The sequence below is a fragment of the Lissotriton helveticus genome, chromosome 6 (genome assembly GCF_964261635.1).
Source record: "Lissotriton helveticus chromosome 6, aLisHel1.1, whole genome shotgun sequence".
In the NCBI taxonomy this organism is placed as follows: Eukaryota; Metazoa; Chordata; class Amphibia; order Caudata; family Salamandridae; genus Lissotriton; species Lissotriton helveticus.
In genome coordinates this window covers 1,258,813,851-1,258,831,919 of record NC_136067.1, presented here as the reverse complement: position 1 = coordinate 1,258,831,919, position 18,069 = coordinate 1,258,813,851, and the positions used below count along the sequence as shown (strand labels likewise).

General features: G+C 44.2%; 1 protein-coding gene across 1 annotated transcript in view; it reads right to left on the bottom strand.

The window, feature by feature from the left end:
* IGF2R (insulin like growth factor 2 receptor) overlaps positions 1–18,069 on the bottom strand; it is a 1,933,894-nt gene that overhangs the window by 1,815,072 nt on the left and 100,753 nt on the right. Inside the window, exon 2 of the mRNA XM_078648980.1 lies at positions 8,373–8,518. Coding sequence (XP_078505106.1) covers positions 8,373–8,518 — 146 coding nt within the window. The remainder of the gene's footprint in view (positions 1–8,372; positions 8,519–18,069) is intronic.

The window sequence follows — 18,069 nt, the reverse complement described above, 5'->3', positions numbered from 1 at the left end:
TCTCCCACATTGTCACCCTTTAGCTTTCTTGTTGTCAATGACTCGCTCTGGAAACCCGGTAACGTCTTGTGTTGTAGTCGAGCCTGCGATATTCCTTTTTGTATTATTATAAAATTAACCTTCATTGTTCCTTTTTGCTGGACGTCTGTGTTCCCCCCCCCTTTTTTTGATGCTGTAATGATTACGATTACTGCGTTTTATTCCGTACACTGTCATCCTGGATTTATTGCTTGCCCTCTCGTATTAGTGGCCGGCCTGACTGGTTGTAGGCCCGTATTTGTATATCCTTTTTGTCCAAATAAAGGTTTTCAAAAAAGGAAAAAAAAATAAAAATAAAAAGAACTCTAAAACAAAAAAATAGTCCAAGAGGTTGTTCACCAAAGTGCTGGCTTCGTTGGTGGCTATTCCACATGAAGAAGGCATCTTTTGTGCACTCTTATCAACACGACTGGTTGGTGCAGGCTCTCTTGCTGGAGGTACTGTTGTCCCAAACTGAGAGAGTACTGGCAGTCCTGAGTGTCCTGCGTTCTCATGGGTTCCTCATCAATTGTAAGGCTTCCTCGCGTCTGTCCCAAGATCTGGTATTCATTGGGGCACATTTTCAGACTCCGCTGGGTCTAATTTGTTTGCCAGAGCACAAATGATCAAGCTGCAGGGTCAGGTCAGGTGTCTGCTGGCACACAACAATCCAAGGGTAGAATCTAGGCTCAGTGTCCAGGAAGACATGGAGTCTACAATATTTCTGGTCCCATGGGCTCCGTTCCATCTTCACAAGTTGGTTGCTTGGATTCGTAGTAATTGGGATCCAGTGTCACAGAACTTGGCGAGCTCAATTTCTATGTCTCAATGAGTGAGGAGGGATCTAGCATGGTGGTTAAATTAGACACACCTGTTGCACAGGATACAGCTAGATCCTCCCGATCCTGTCATTCTTACCACCAATGCCATTTTGTCAGGCAGTCGGGACGTTTTGCAGTCACAGGGCTGCTGTACTCACACCGAGGTAGACCATTACTCAAATTGGAGAAAGCTTAATGCCATAAGAAGGGCTCTTCTTGTGTTCAGTGACCAGTTGCAGGAGAGGGCAGAGATGATCAGAACCGACAATGTCATCCCAAATGCCTATGTGAACAGACGGGGGACCCGTTCCAGCAGTCTGGGAAAGATTTCATGCAAAATGTTTTCATGGGCTCAGGAGTCTCTGCTCTCTCCAGTGGCCATTCACATTCCGGGGCCAGTTAATAGGATAGACAAGTTGCTTAGCTGGGACATTCCCTCCTCGAGGGACTTTTCTCTGGATCAGAGGGTGTTTTCTCGCTTGACTGTCCAGTGGGGCCTTCCAGTTGTGGATTTGTTTGCTTCCTGGAGAAATGGAAAGGTTCAGAGATGCTGTGCCAAGGAGAGGGAGGTTCAAGCTTGGGCGATCAACGCACTGTCATGTCAGTGGCCGGAGGGCCTGGTGTATGCCTTTCTCGGTTTCCTCTTCTCCGGCCGCTTTTAGTGAAAGCATGGATTTTGGAGCAGAGGCGATTCTGGTGGCTCCTGAGTGGGCGTGTGCCATATGGTTTCCCTAGTTGTTGAAGCAGAGGGCCCCGAGTGAGTAGCTTCTCCCGATGTCTCAGTCACCAAGGAGTTCCACCTTTTGAGGGGAGAGTCTCTACAGAAGCTTCATTTGATGACCTGGAGGTTGAGAGGAGGGGATTAAAAGGACAGGGTGTTTCAGATTCCTTACTAGCTACCTTACATGCATCTAAAAAGTGATCTACTCATTGTTCTTATAACCAGCAATGGAGAATATTTTCCAAATGGTATGGAGTCAGGAGTCTGGATTCTACTAATGAGAGTTTGCTGATAATGGAATTCTTGCAGAATGGTCCTAAATTGGGTCGGACGTGGCCACTTTGACAGTACAGTGGGCAGCTACACAAGTGTTCAGGGGTCTATGGAAGAATGTGTTGGATGAGGACTACTTCGTGGCACGTGTCTTCTAAATGGCTTGTCAAATTCCTCTCCAAGGTCAATTAAGTCCGTCCCCTCTTGGGACTGGTCAGTTATTTTGGAGTGGCGAAAGTAACAAGGACCCCCTGTTCATGCAACAAAATATGTTATACAGGGAAATTAAACAGTGTGAAAAAAGGCATCAAAATTAATATCACCAGGGAGAAAGCAACATATAAAAGGCGCAACGTTCAAGTTAAAGGTAAAAAATTGTGCTTTTTTATTAAGTATATATACTCAGAATAAAAACATTTAGGTTCAAATATATAGCCAAATCATACACTTGACCTATTCTAATTATAAAAAACACAATAATTGACATACAAAGTAAAATTATCAATAACACAATTAATTATAAATTCATAAAACAGTGGCAGACAGTTATAATCTTCGACGCGCGTTTCGGCGTTTAAACAAGAACGCCTTCTTCAGGAGCCACATATAAAATCTGAAAGACATATGTAAAACAAATTAAAATCACCATTAGGGGAGAAGCACTCGCCTCTCAACATAGTCTTATTACAAGTACATATAACAATATTATAAGCTGCCTTACATATCGCAGATACTCCCTGCTTAGTAGCCGAACTATAGTGCTACATAAGGTACAAACTATACATTATTATATTTGAGCAGTGGTGTAGTTACGACATATTAAGGTCCTGCAAGATGGTCGGACCTAGACTCATATCTATTGCCTTGTGAACGCGCCCGATAAGTCAGAAGCATATTATTCCAGACCGGATTTTTCTTGACAATATCTAAGCAGTAAACGGGTAATTTGGGGTAGGCAATAGAATTGTCATTCTTGCAAATATATATCCCGTGGGACCATACTGGCAAAAAGCACCGATGAATGTTATTCATTACTTTCTTTATTCCATTCATTCAATGTACTCGATTTTTCCTAGGTTTGTCAAGGATATTACTGGTTTGAGCATGATTATTAGCACAATGTCCTTACCAGGAGATCAAAAGTTCTACGTGGTTCCAAATGATGGCTGGAACACAGGAGAACGCTCCGTTCCTAATCGTGAGGACGGTTGATGGACTCGGTCCTTATTGATATATCCTACCAACCAGCCGAAATACTAAACAGTAAAGTAGATAAACACTTTATGCCTTTCTGATATTAAATAGAACTTATTTTTAAACATGGTAGAGTTTTCAATTGTGCAATTCTTACCTAGTGTTGGTCGATACAATGCATAAAGGTCGACGTTAGTGGGGGCATCCAATCAATTACGGTGCTATAGATCACAAAAGATATAAAAGAATAGCCAAAACTTTTACTTAAGCAAAAATGGAAGCGGAATGACCGCCACTTTATCGTTACCTAACGCAGAAACTGAACGCACCACTAGTGAAACATTTTCTGGATTTAAATCACAAACCAGAGGATGCACATTGGCGCATCCTAGAAAAGATCAAGACCCCAGATAGTAAAGGAGGGTGCGCCATAAGGAAAAAACGTGAAGTTTTTTGGATTTTTGTTCTAGACACACACAAAAAGGGATTAAATAATGAAATCCCTTGGGAGAATGCCATCTGCCCCTAGGGGTAGGCATGACAGAATTGGCAGTATTGTTATAAATTTACTCCCATGTGTCATAGTCCGCCATAGTCCGCTTTAGCTGAAACTTCACTTCAAAAATAACATTGCACAGTTTTCCTTATAATATATCTTGGGATATATTTTTTGAGCATCCCATAATATCGGTTGTTGCTATATGGATAGTATTGAAATATGTTTCATTGCAACATAACTTCCTATGCCTGTTGGGATGTCGACGATCTCCCGACATTCATGGTAATGTTATTGTTAACTACTGACTCGTACTTTGTTGAAATATTCGATACTCCTCAAAATATAGTTTTGTAAACATAGATTGCAACGCTATAGCGCACATCACGTTGGTTTTAGTACACCTGCGCCGTGTAGTCCCTCTTTTGTATTCAGTTTCAGTGACCTGGTTACACGCCTTGAGCAGTCCTCCTTCTATATTCCTTTAACCGAGAACACTCGTCATGCAGGAGTGTTCGCGGTTGACCAATTGTAATGAAGGACAATTACGTCATGCCTATTTAAGAAAAGGTAGGCGTGTTTGGAAATCGATTATCATTTCCAACGGCCGCGGGACGCCAGGAATCCATCGTTTGGAACGCCCGCGGGTTGATGTTAACGCTGCAAACAAATAAATTTTTCGGTAAGCGAACGGCCCATCCCCTGGTTAATTTGTCTTATACCTTGTATCTAAGGTACACATTTTCGTTTCTTCCCGTAATCCCAGCCTTTTATTTACCCCTCAGCCCTAAAGATATCACTAAGGGAGCAGATCATTTGACTGTGGTCCCGCGTTATTTGAATATTACCAACTTAGCCGACTATCCTTTGGTAAGTTTGGCGCCTATTTCTATAACATTACTTTGCGCTTTTGATCCAGTTAGTCTGCATACCTTATTCGGTTCGTTTTCCTCTGTCCCTATCCCCTTCCCATATTGTAGTTGTGGCACCCAGTGTCCCACACCCGTTAGTTTATTTTATCGGTCGGGTGATGTGAACAATATATTTATGAGCACTCACTAAGCCTCAACAACAGTAGGACCTTCTTGCTGAGGCAGTATTTAATCGCCCTGTTCTACGCCCGTTATTTTAGTTTAATCAGTCGGGTGACACGAACAGTATATTAATGAGTATTCATTAGGTTTTGGTCCACGGTATCTTTGTTGTGTTCATTTTCGACACTCAATTTGAATTTCGTTCATTTAAATGAGATATTAATGATAGGTTTGTTTTAACTCCACGTCCGCAGTTTTAAAGAAATTACCAAAAGCAACGAGCGCCACATCTAGGAAGAGCCGTTTCGCTTTGAAAATAGCAACCCCTTGGTTGCATATTGTAGGTAAGATTCTGTACCTATTAGGTAACGATAAAGTGGCGGTCATTCCGCTTCCATTTTTGCTTAAGTAAAAGTTTTGGCTATTCTTTTATATCTTTTGTGATCTATAGCACCGTAATTGATTGGATGCCCCCACTAACGTCGACCTTTATGCATTGTATCGACCAACACTAGGTAAGAATTGCACAATTGAAAACTCTACCATGTTTAAAAATAAGTTCTATTTAATATCAGAAAGGCATAAAGTGTTTATCTACTTTACTGTTTAGTATTTCGGCTGGTTGGTAGGATATATCAATAAGGACCCGAGTCCATCAACCGTCCTCACGATTAGGAACGGAGCGTTCTCCTGTGTTCCAGCCATCATTTGGAACCACGTAGAACTTTTGATCTCCTGGTAAGGACATTGTGCTAATAATCATGCTCAAACCAGTAATATCCTTGACAAACCTAGGAAAAATCGAGTACATTGAATGAATGGAATAAAGAAAGTAATGAATAACATTCATCGGTGCTTTTTGCCAGTATGGTCCCACGGGATATATATTTGCAAGAATGACAATTCTATTGCCTACCCCAAATTACCCGTTTACTGCTTAGATATTGTCAAGAAAAATCCGGTCTGGAATAATATGCTTCTGACTTATCGGGCGCGTTCACAAGGCAATAGATATGAGTCTAGGTCCGACCATCTTGCAGGACCTTAATATGTCGTAACTACACCACTGCTCAAATATAATAATGTATAGTTTGTACCTTATGTAGCACTATAGTTCGGCTACTAAGCAGGGAGTATCTGCGATATGTAAGGCAGCTTATAATATTGTTATATGTACTTGTAATAAGACTATGTTGAGAGGCGAGTGCTTCTCCCCTAATGGTGATTTTAATTTGTTTTACATATGTCTTTCAGATTTTATATGTGGCTCCTGAAGAAGGCGTTCTTGTTTAAACGCCGAAACGCGCGTCGAAGATTATAACTGTCTGCCACTGTTTTATGAATTTATAATTAATTGTGTTATTGATAATTTTACTTTGTATGTCAATTATTGTGTTTTTTATAATTAGAATAGGTCAAGTGTATGATTTGGCTATATATTTGAACCTAAATGTTTTTATTCGGAGTATATATACTTAATAAAAAAGCACAATTTTGTACCTTTAACTTGAACGTTGCGCCTTTTATATGTTGCTTTCTCCCTGGTGATATTAATTTTGATGCCTTTTTTCACACAGTTATTTTGGAGTCCCTGATGTCAGCTTCAGGGAGATTGATTTGCAATTCCTCACGCTTAAAATGTGTGTTTTTGGTGGCTATAACATCAGCCAGGAGGTTGGGGGAATTAGGGGCCTTGTCTTTCAAGTTTCCTTTCTGCAAGATGTTTCCTGATAGAGTTGTGTTGATACTGGTTCCGGCCTTTACCCCGAAGGTCAACTCTTCTTTTCATTAGCAAGAGGAAGTTCTTCTTCTGGAGTTTTTCCCTTCCCAAGTTTCTGGAGGATGAGAGGTTGCATTGTCTTGATGCCAAGCGGGCGATTCTGGTCCATTTGCAGAAAGTTTAGCCCTTTCGTAAGGTGGAATCGTGGTTGGTGACTTTTGGTCCAGCAGGAATGGGGAGAAATCGGCGATGGTTACATTGAGCATATGGGTCATGTTGTTGGTCTCCAAAGCATATATGAAGGCCAAGGTCAGCTTCCTCCCTTCTCAAAACAGGATAGGTCTACCCGGAGTATGGCGTCCACAGTAGAGGAACTGCAGGGAGAGTCCATTGGGGAAATTTGCCAGGCTGCAACCTGGGCTGATTCCTCCACGTTTTCTAAGAATTACAGATTTTCTGAAGTCCAATGTATCTCTGATGTGTTTGATCATCGGGTGCTTTCTTCTATGGCGAAAAAGATGGAATCCTGATTTCATATCTAAATACATTTGTGTGTACAGCAGGCTTTGTCAGTGGTTTAGATTTTATTGCTAGCTACTTCTCACATGTAATGGCTGCAAGGGATGAAATGGACAAGGAGGAATGTCATAATTCCCTCGCCTGCAGCCATGGTCCCTTCCACCCTCCGTACAGAACAACTGACAACTGTGTAAGTTTGTGCTTGTTACTAATCGGAGGAGTGGTAGGGGAAGGGCCTTTTATACAATTTAATTAAGTGGGATTGGCGTTTGTGGAGGCGGGAGCTCACACATGTAATGGCTGCAAGCGAGTAAATAGCATTCCGAGTAATGGAATTACTGGTAAGTAATTATGAAATTATCATATTTCAACTTTTTTGTTTGCCCATGATGAAGATCTGTTTCTCTGTTTTTTCTTAAACGCTGGCTAAAATGGGTAACATTTTACTTATATAGTGCTAAATAGCTCAGTCTTTCTAAGGCCTACAAATAAACTATCAGCTAATTTAAGGATAATCAGTTTATCAACCTCAGAAAATTGAAGGCCTAAATTGGCCTTGCTGGCATTTGAAATTGTGACACAGACACCACACAAGTCAACAAGAAGCTCTTAACTCACCGAGACATCTTGGCCGCATACTACAAGGTCACATTTTCCAATTCCTATCCTGGAAACAAACTTACTCCTGCTCTTGACAGTAGTAAACGGAACTACGCTTCAAAGTGGGTAACTACCTACAACAGGGATATGACTACCTGCCCCACCATGTTTAGAGCAGGTCTCTGAACCATGCGCAAACTGCCCAGTGTCATCATAAAAGCCTAACTGCAACCAACACAGAGTATAATAACCCTGTTGGACTCTGTAAACTTTGCGGATTTCAGGGCAGTCTCTAGGCATGGGCGAGATGGGCCTATGGCTCAGAGGGGCGCACTGAAATTAATTTAAAAAATGCTTGAATTTGTTTGGGTTTTTTTACGTTTCCAGGCCATCAGCACTTGTTCTTTACCTTCAGACTTGCCCACACCTCCTTAAGTTCCCTTCCGTATGTTTCACCCTTTGTTTACCTTCTCCATTCCGCTTTCCTTCTCCCTCACAACTACCCTTGCTCAACACCTTCTGTGGCCTCCAATTTAGCACAAAAGGGTCAGAAAGTCCGCAAAATGTGCATTTGCCAGGTGCACTAACTGAGTAAAGGCCGGCCATGAATACAATACTTTACATTGCAGATTCTTAGCATATTGTCGGTGTTCAACCACTTTCTCAGGTAGGCCTACCCATGAAATCCCACTAAAGCGTCTTCAACTCTAAATCTGCAAATATGCAAAATCCACAACAATTTCAAAATGTGCGTAGTTGCACATTTATTTGCTCAATCCCACCAATCCAGATACTGTGAATTGGGATTTTACTACAGGCAATGCTTTGATTCGTGCATCTAAATCATTTTGGGTGCAGAAATAACTTAAGAATCCATCCCAAATGGGTTCTCATTTAAAACTATATACGACTCCAATTACTAACAACAACAGTTGCAAGGTATTTCAAAGACTCAATAGATTTGTATTGTACTCACCGACAGACTGGAATTTATTGTTTGCTAAGTCATGGGCACAAATTGCGCTTGTCTGAATTGACCCACAGTCCGGAGCAGCTATGTTATCACACAGGTTTATTTTATAATGAGTATGTTTCTCTTCATCCACAGCATCCCATGTGTATCTAAGGGAAAGTTAAAAGAAAAAGCACCACTAAGTATTCATTTAAAAACTCCCAACAGCAAGACGAAAAGGCGTAGCAAACAATTGAGACAGTAAATTACATAAGAACACAGATTTATTTTCAGTTTAATTTCAAGCAGCTATGAACTACGAAGTGGCATTCGCAGTAGTTCTAGAACAGGTGTAATATGGAAAGGGGGGAAGGTAGTAGGATAGAGAATGTCTCTTCCCAGCTTGCCCCCCAACCGCCAAACCCCACTTTCTAGTGGTCAGACAGCTTTAAGATGTAAATGTAAATGTAAATGTACATGTATTTATATAGCGCAAATCACCGACACGGTATCTAAGCGCTTGCTTAGGGAACCGGTCCTGGTATTCCCCTGTGAGATACCCCGGCAGGGTATCCACAAGGTGAAAGCCAGGCATCCCGCCGCGAGGGGCCGTAGTGGAGATTAAGCAAGCTATTGTCCAGAGTCACAGAGTGTGAGCCCGTGAGTCGAGTAGGCACCGGAGCGAGAATTATCGAGTCCGTGGAATTTTAGAGCCCGAGACCCGCCGAGGCGGGGAATCGAACCCTGGTCCACGGCCGATCTCAGCTTCCGGGTCTGCCGCCTCAAACCACTGAGCCACACTTCTCCACTGTCTGGGTCCCTTGCGGTGTAGGACCAGACAGTGATTAAAAATGAACATTGAAAGGTGTCCCTGGCAGTCCCTATAGCCAGATCCTTAACCTTACAAAAACATTGATCGAATTCTGAATAATGGATGTGATAAATGTAATCGTAATACACGTGAGCGATTTAATGCCGCTTTATTTTTCATGTTTACCTAATCATGCATTATTTAAGAGTGTGTACTTTTTCCAGGACGTTCATCCCTGCCTCGAACCACGCATCAGGGGTTAGACTAACGCATTTTAGTAAAATGCTTAGTCATGCATAATTGGAGATCTTCAGACATGGTCTATTGCATGTAACTAACCAAAATGAATCCAGCATGGTCGGTTGTAGTGGTGCTGCTGGACAATTCTAGGCTGCCATCCGAGGCGAGGACTCGCATCTTGCTATGTTCACACTTACACATCTAAACATGAACTAGTTGATACTTTAAGATTTGCCTGATGCGGCCAGACACGAGTGAAGGTGTATCTTTAAATAACAAAAAACAACAAAAAAAGCAATTCGGCAAATTAGGCCCCGCCTAGTTGATCCTGCGACATCACACTTTTCCAGCAAGTGATGTCATGTAGTCCAAACTTGAAGCTTGTTTTGCAAGCGCGCGCCGGGCCAAACTAAGCGGCAGCTTGTTTCCTCTAGCTAGCAAGCACCTGAACCTGCTCATGCTCATGCTCGCTCAGGCAAGGTGAAGCTGTTCGCGCCTCGCAGCCGAGCGGGCACGCTGCAGGATCCTGGCTGAGTTTTGTTTTTGGTGTAACAGCTGTACCAGAGTTAGGCAAGAGCATCTCTTTCACATAGCTTTCTGCTGCTTCTGGCCTCCCTCCCACTTCCTTCCAGACAACATAATCACACTGACAGTCACTGACGTCGTTGGCCAGACTTATGTTGTGTTCATTACTAAGGATCCGAGAGGCCCCATGCATGTACAGGCCGCTCGGTCTCAGCAAAACGTCGTCCGCAGCAAAAGGGAGCCCTGCAGCTCTGGGCACAGCTGCCATCCTGGGACCGCAATAATGAGGAAGTCAGTAAAAAGTAATCATGTCCCAAAGAGCACCACTGTGCATGGATTTGTTTTGATGTATATTCTTCACTCAAATAACTATATCCAATGACATTCTTTTCGTAATTGAAGTATATTCTTGGTATTAATGAGTGGCACTGGCTTAAACTGGTCATTTTTAGCCACTTCTGCCACCAGCAAGAACGTAACGCATTTTGGTTCTGAATTGGGGAAAAAGAAAATCGGCGACAGCTATTGTCAAAAGAGTTGTCAGATTAAACTGCGGTCTTTGGGTTAGAAGAAAGGCTGGTTACAAGAATAAGTTATGAAAAAAAGAAACTTGCAAGAAAAAAAAGCCATTGAGAGCCGTTTTTAATTCCCTATAAAGTGTCAGACATTAGGTAGACAAATGGCTCTCATGAATGCACTGAAAGTCTGAATATGCCACAAATAAGCAAACTAAAAACATGCCAGCTATGGACGTGGTGTTTCTCTAGTTTGTGTTCGTACAGTATGTTACTGACATATAGTAAATACTTTGAACTGAATCGACTTCAGGTGTTCATAACGGCCTCGAATGAGAGCTCTGGAGTGGAGGCTGAAGGCAGTACAAGTTTCTCACTGCATGAGAGTGGGTCAGAAATGTGTTCAGAAAATATGCTCAACTAATCCTCGGGCTCTCTGCAGAGAGCACAGGGTCACGTATTCCAGTTGGAATTGTGTTTGTGCAAATGTGTGTATTGTATTGTATTGTATTGTATTGTATTGTAATTGCAGTTATATAGCGCTTACTACCCCTGACGAGGCGTCGAAGCGCATTTTCGGCGAGTAGTACGCTATTCCAGGACCCATAGAGGATTACTGTTTAATTAGTATAGTGAAACATGAAAGTACATTTTAAATGGTGGATAGGTTAGTCAGTTATTTGGATTTGAAATGACAGCAGAAGGATAGAGGAAAAAGGTTTGTATTTATATAGTGCTTGTTGACGCACGCTGTTCAGGAAGCCCATAATGGATTAGTGGTGAATTAATATGGTGAAATATCAAGTAGTTTCAGTGGTGGATATTTAGTCAGATTATTTGGAGTGAGAAGGATAGCGGAGGGATAAAAGGGGAAGAAAGGTTTGCATTCATATAGCACTTGTTACCCCCGATGGGTGTTGAAGCGCTTTTCTGGTGAGTAGCACGCCACTGTGGAACCCATAAAGTATTAGTGTTGAAAATTAGTATAGTAAAATATGAAGTAATTTGAGAAGTGGATATGTTATTCAGTTATTTGGGTAGAGAAGGGTAGGTGGCAGGATAGAAAATGGAAAGAGGTTTTTATATTTATATAGCGCGTACTACCCCTGATGGGGTTTTGAAGCGCAAGTAGCACTATACTTATTTATTTGATTTATATAGCGCATTATAACCCAGGGGTCTCTGAGCGCTTTGTCAGAATCGAAGACATCAAGTGGCGTGGAGGGCAACTGTTCATAAAATTTACAAGCCACCCCATGCTTGCTGGAACAGCAGTTTTTAATTTTTTTCGAAAGGACAACAAGTTAGTCTCCTTCCGCAATTCCATTGGCAGTTTATTCCAGGCTGCTGGCAGTAGGTAGGAGAAAGCACGACCACCCACTGTGGCCAGTCTACAGGGTGGTTGAGTGAGGAGGGTGGCATCAGCGGATCGAAGCACTCTAGTTGGCCCATAGGGGATTAGGCGAGATTTCATGTAGGTTGGCGCCTTACCGTAAAGGGCTTTGTGAACAATGCACAGCCCTTTAAACATCACCCTTTGCTTAACCGGCAGCCAGTGCAGTTCTTGCATAAGGGGGGATGCATGGGTATTCCTAGGCTTTTTAAAAATGAGCCTAGCAGCGTCGTTCATGACGACCTGCATCTTCTTCAGAAGTTTTTGCGGCAGCCCTATGTATAGCGAATTGCCATAGTCTAGCCTAGCCAGGATCGTGGCGGAGACTGCTCGCCTCAGAGTGGAGGAGGACAACAAAGGTGAAACTTTCCTAAGTTGTCGAAGGAGGCCGACACAGGTCCCCACGACCGACGTAACTTGCTTCTGCATAGACAGCTTGCCATCCACCTGTATGCCTAAGCTCTTGACCACGGCTGCTGGTTCCGGAGGTGACCCCAAGTCTCTTGGCCAGAAATACTCATTCCATGGGGTTCCCTGCGATGGTAATTGGCAGTACCTCGGTCTTCTCCGGATTGATCTTTAATGAGTTTCTGGACATCCAATTGGCTGTGTACTTTAAGATATTTTGCAACCTTGCGAGAGCACCCGGACCATCATCTAGTTGGATCACTATCTGGGTGTCATCCGCATAGTTGTACACCTGGCAGTCCATCTGGTTAAGCAGTCTAATCAGAGGTTGAAGGTAGATGTTAAATAGGAGGGGCGACAGGGCAGACCCTTGTGGCACTCCACAGGTGATCGATGTAGTGGTGGAAAGCAGGTCACCAAGCTGCACTCTCTGTGACCTCCCTTGTAGGAAGGAGGAGAGCCAAGCATGTGCCGTGCCCTGAATGCCGAAATCCATCATCCGCGACAGTAGTTGTTTGCAACAGACGGTATCAAATGCCGCAGAGAGGTCTAACAGCACCAGGGCACTGGATGTTTTCTTATCTGCCCTGTTCCTCAGTTCGTCCAAAATAGACAGCATAACGAGTTCCGTGCTGTGATTCGCACGGAACCCGGCTTGATTTGGCTCAAACAAGTTGTTGCTTTCCAGATGTTCCGACAGAGTGGTGAGTACGTGTTGTTCCACCACCTTCGCCAGGAACGGCAGCTGAGATATGGGCCTGAAATTTTTCAGGCATTTCACGTCCGCCCCTGTTTTTTTCAGCAGGGGAATCAGCCGGGCCTCCTTAAAGGAAGATGGTACTTGACCTTTTTGTAAGGATGTATTCAACAGGTTCAACACCTCTTCCTCTATGCCGGGCAATGCTAGTTTAAACACTTCTGGTGGGCACGGGTCTGCCAAGGAACCCGATTTAACCCGGCCCAGAAGAGCTGGCAGCCTTCCCTTCGTAATCAAAGGTAGGGTCATTAATGGGGTAGCCACTGACGTTCTGACAAGTAAATCGCTACTCTGGAACCCATTAGGGTTAGTGTTGAATTAGTATGGTGAAACATAAGAGTAATTTTAGTGGTGGATATGTTAGTTATTTGGATTGAGAAGGGTTGGGGAGGGGTAGAAAAGAAAAAAGGTTTGCATTTATATAGCACTAGTAACCCTGATGAGGTGTTGACTCTTTAACCCCTTGGGCGCGGCAGCGATTCTGCGCCTGTGCGGCACTTCTAAAGAGTGGGTGATATCATGACGACCCCCAGCCGTCATCAGCACTTGCCCTCCGTGTTGCATGACGGACGGGGGACGTCATCAGCATGGAAGGGGTTAAGAAGGAATAGAGCTGCCAAAATAGTGACTAGGTGAAAAAAAGAAAATGCAGTGCTTATGGGTGAGTGGGTGCGATGTGTGTTTAGGGGTGGTGAAGTGAAGGAGATGAGAGGAAGTGCATTCAGGAGACAGTGAAAATAGGGTGCTGAAGAGAAAAGAGATGGGATGTAATGTAAGGATGGAGAAGATGTGGAAAGAAAAACGGGCATACACATCTAATAGAGTGAACATAACAGGATTAATTATGACACTTCGAAGTTGTTTCCCATCCATAGGTCTCAAATATTAATTTACACATAATTTCAGAATTAAGACATTTTTGATATTAATTATTTACAACCAAATTATTACTCATGCATCTTTTTTTGCTTGTAATCTGTTTATTAAAGGTTTTCCAACAAAAGAAAAAAAAGATCATACAAGGCTCATGTTTAAACGGACATCCATTGCGCAGAAAGGACAACTTATAGGCCACGGCATGAGCTAAATTGCTAAGACGTTACAGCGTACTGCGGGGCGAAAAGGGCGAAAGGCTCCATATTCTGAAGAGCCCAGGGCTAAAAAAAGATGCTTAAAACTCAAAAACAATGATACAAACACACATTCCAACTTCTCTAAGGTCAAGCTACATCCCAGGTGACCAACCCAAAGAGTAGCGCATGAGGTGGTCTCAACAGTGTTGGTAGGGGGTGGGAGGAAGGGGTGTGGTCAGAGGAGCAGGGTGGCCCGCAGGGACGGATTGGTACAGCGGGCACTCGGGCATTGGCCGAAGGGCAGGTGTCTCAGTGCCCTCTGTGGGCGTTTTTTCCCCTTTCCCAGTCCACGCTGGGCGGCCATGTGAAATGCCAGTTCAGCGATTATCATCTGTGGTCCCTCCTTGACCACCTGCCCTGCAAAGCAATCATGCTGATGGTGGGCTGAGGAGCGGGCGATTGTGTGCCAGAATCGGCCTCCCTGGGAAGGGGGGGGGGGGGGGGGGGTGTTGCTCAGGCCACTGAGCCATTTTCACCTCGGCCCTCCCTGGGGCCCACGCAGCCCAGAAACAATGTTTGCATTTGACACCTCGCCCACAGCCCTTCTCATTCAGGGCCTAGTGGACGAGGAAGAACGGGTCTCGCTGTGGGGGTCAGGTGATGTTGTGAACTCACACCATCTTCACCTCAAATGTGGGCCGCAGTGCCCAGGCCAAATTGTGATTCCAATTAGACCTTGGTTGCTCGGTGTGAGTTAAGCATCGCCTTTGCTGGTCAGATGGCTGAAAAGTTAATTCGTCAAAAAGCTGCAGCTCCATGTGAGAGAAACAGTTGAGCAACGGTTTCCAGATGTGTTCAAATTGTTGGTCAATTTTTGGTATAGTTGCTCCATTTCCATAACGTGCCATTAGAACGTGAACCACAGTGCAAGGGGAGGGGCCATAGCCTGTTTCCAGGCAAGCTCTATCAGTTGTTTGGCAGTGCCCAGCATGTGGCTAATGAGTCCCCAGTCAGTCAGGGTCATCGCCTACAAATCAAGGGGTCGTATGCCCAGAGTAACTGTGGTGTATGAGGCAGGGAGTGGAAACCCCCACCGTGTCCTTGCTATGTCCCAGGATCTCCTTTCAGTACATAGTGATAAGGGTGCAGGACCACCAAATGTGGCAGAAGTCCCTCAGCACCATGTTGCAATGCAAGCAAAGGGCAGAAGCAGTGGGGTAAATGGTGCAGAGGCATGTTGGTGTGTAATACAACTGAAGCTTATGCTTCTAGGCGGTCTCTCGTTGGGGTATGCTTCTATATGTCTTGGGAATGTCCTGCCAGAGTTTCCCATTACTTTGGAAGATGCCTTTAGTGGTACTAGTTTGTCAATGTTTTTGGTATGTGTGCGTGCAGTGAGGCATGGAATGTTAAAGCACATAAGTTCGAGATATCAGTACCCTAGAGCAATCATATGCCCTGACCAGCTTTTCAAAGGGGGTGTAGGCCCACATAGCCCCCTGAACGTGGAAGGGGTAGAGTGACCAGTAGGGCAGCTGGCAATATTGCAATCCCGCCGATTCAGGGAGTTTGAAGTCAGATTTGCATTGGTCAAAGGGCGTAATAGTGCCTCCTATGAAGAGATCACGTGGGGTTGGACACTCCTCCGTCACCCAGCTAGGGAACGTGTGAGGGTCGAGGGCCAGGGTGAAGTCTAGGTGGCAAGCAATTGGCGCGTTGGAAGAAGATAGTGAGGACTCTCTTAAGGGCTAGTTTGTCCCAGATATCAAGTTACTAATTAATCTTAAACAACTAGTAATTATTAACAAAGGAAAATGTCCTGGTTGGCTTTACGTGTATAACATATGTGTTAAACATTTGAATGCAACAGAGAAGTCAGAAAGGCACCAAAATACCGGTTTGGTGGCACACTATGGAAATCACAGAAACTTTGTTTAAGTATTTAAGCCACGCCTTTAATTACACATGCCACCGCCCTTTAGAAAGAGAGCCCCACGCCCAATGTTTTCATCCAACTTAAAGCATTGAGTGGTCATTGTTCCCAAACTACAGCAAAGGTTGCCATGAGCAGATACTTAAATGTCTGATACCAAGCAGCACCACCCAAGCTCTCCTTCAGAGATCTTAAAATGGGACAATGGTGGACAGGAGCACATGGCTGCCGGCTAGAGATCCCATTCCTTTTCAAAGAAAAATGTTGCCAATTGGTGTGCGTCTTGCAATTCTGAAACTGAGCAGAGGTCATTGAACAACAAATGGTGGAAATTGCGAGGGTTCGTGTTTCTTTTCTATTTTGTCTAAGCATAGTTAGTTAAAAAAATGTATATCTGAGGAGCAGGAATGATTAAATAAGAAGCAAACATTTTAATGCTACAATGTAGAGTCCTAAAAAGGGGAAACATCCTAATATCTTGTTGTACAAACCTGGTATAGGTTACGACTTACAGCAGGAAAACAGTAGGAAGTGATCTCTGTATATACTATATCAAAAAGAGATATAGTGCGCACAGAGTCCAGCATGTCCCCAAAGGTGTAGAAGAGGATAAAGTTGATAATACCTTACTCTCAATTTAGTGGTAGCTGGCCTGAGCATTTAGGCTCATCAGAGGGTAGTGTGAATGTATTTGTTGAACACACTCATGCAAAGCAGGAACACATACTCAATAATTAACTCCAGGTCAATGTTTGCGAAAATATTACTTTAGTTATTTTTATTTTAGGAACCAAGTGGAACTCAGTTACAAGTAAGTAAACTTTTCAGGATTGTAATACTTGCAATATACAGTTGGCAAAAGGATGTGTATGTGTCAAAAATACTTTACAGGTGCATGTAATACTTGTCAATATCAAAAGAAATACTTTATATTTTCACAGAATCAATACTTACAAAATAAAGAAAATACAATCCTATGGGAGGAAAGACAGGTAAGTAATTTTCAGGTAAGCACACGACTTACAAGTTCAGTCTTCAGAGGGTTTGGCCAACACTAGGCAAGGGTCAGCCCAAGGTAGGTACTGCACCACCAGTGGCACTGGGACGGCTGAGTGCAGAGGTCACTGGGCCCAATGTTACCCTAAGGGAGCTAGCGGCACCTTGAAGAGGAACTGGTTGCAGGTCAGTACCCATGGTTCCGGGACAGGCGCTTGGGGTTGAGGTCAGCACTATAGTGGCCACCAAGTAGCACTACAACTGCACCACCAGAGGCACTGGGGTGGCCAGATGCAGGGTGCAAAGGGGGCGTTGGGTGCCCTATAGAAATCAATAGAGATCCTCGGTCGGAGACAAAGGCTGCAGGCTCGGTCCAGAAGATTGGCTGAAGGAATTCAATGACTGGAGAGGTGAGTTGGATAGTGGGGGGATGCTGGGGCACCATCGGTTGGGCACTCCAAAGTCTGGGGCTGCGGGTGCAGGAGTGTCTTGAGGCATCAGGTTTCTCTCACCAGATCCGGTCACGGTCGGGGAGACCCTTCAGGATGAGGCTACAGGAGTCAGGGGGGAGGTCAGGAGAGGTCGTCCAATGCTGGATCCCAGGTCAGGGTCACTGGGGAGACGTCACTGGATCACTAGGCCACCTGGACTCGGGCCATGGGCATCGGGTGCAGAGAGTTGCAGGTGTCACAGTTCCGCTTGGATCCGGTGTCCTTGGGTTTGTTTCTTTCTGGACAAATCCGTTTTCCACAAGTGAAAAGAGTCTTTGTCGAAGGCAGCTCAGGTCTCTGGGGATCTCGGAGGTTGCTGGCTGCAGGACACGCCGGTTTCTGCAAGCAAGGTTCTTGAAGCAGGAGACAGGCCAGTAATGCTGGGGCCAAGTTAGTGGTCTTCCTCCTTCGCTGCTGCACTACTGTTCGGTCCTTCTTATTCTTAGGTCATTGAATCTGAGGAACAAGGTTCAGGGGAGCCCTTAAATACTAAATGTAAGGGTGTTACTGTTGCTGGAGGGCAGTAGCAAATGGCTACAGTCCCCTTTAGTAACTACACCCTTTAGGTGCCCCCTCCCT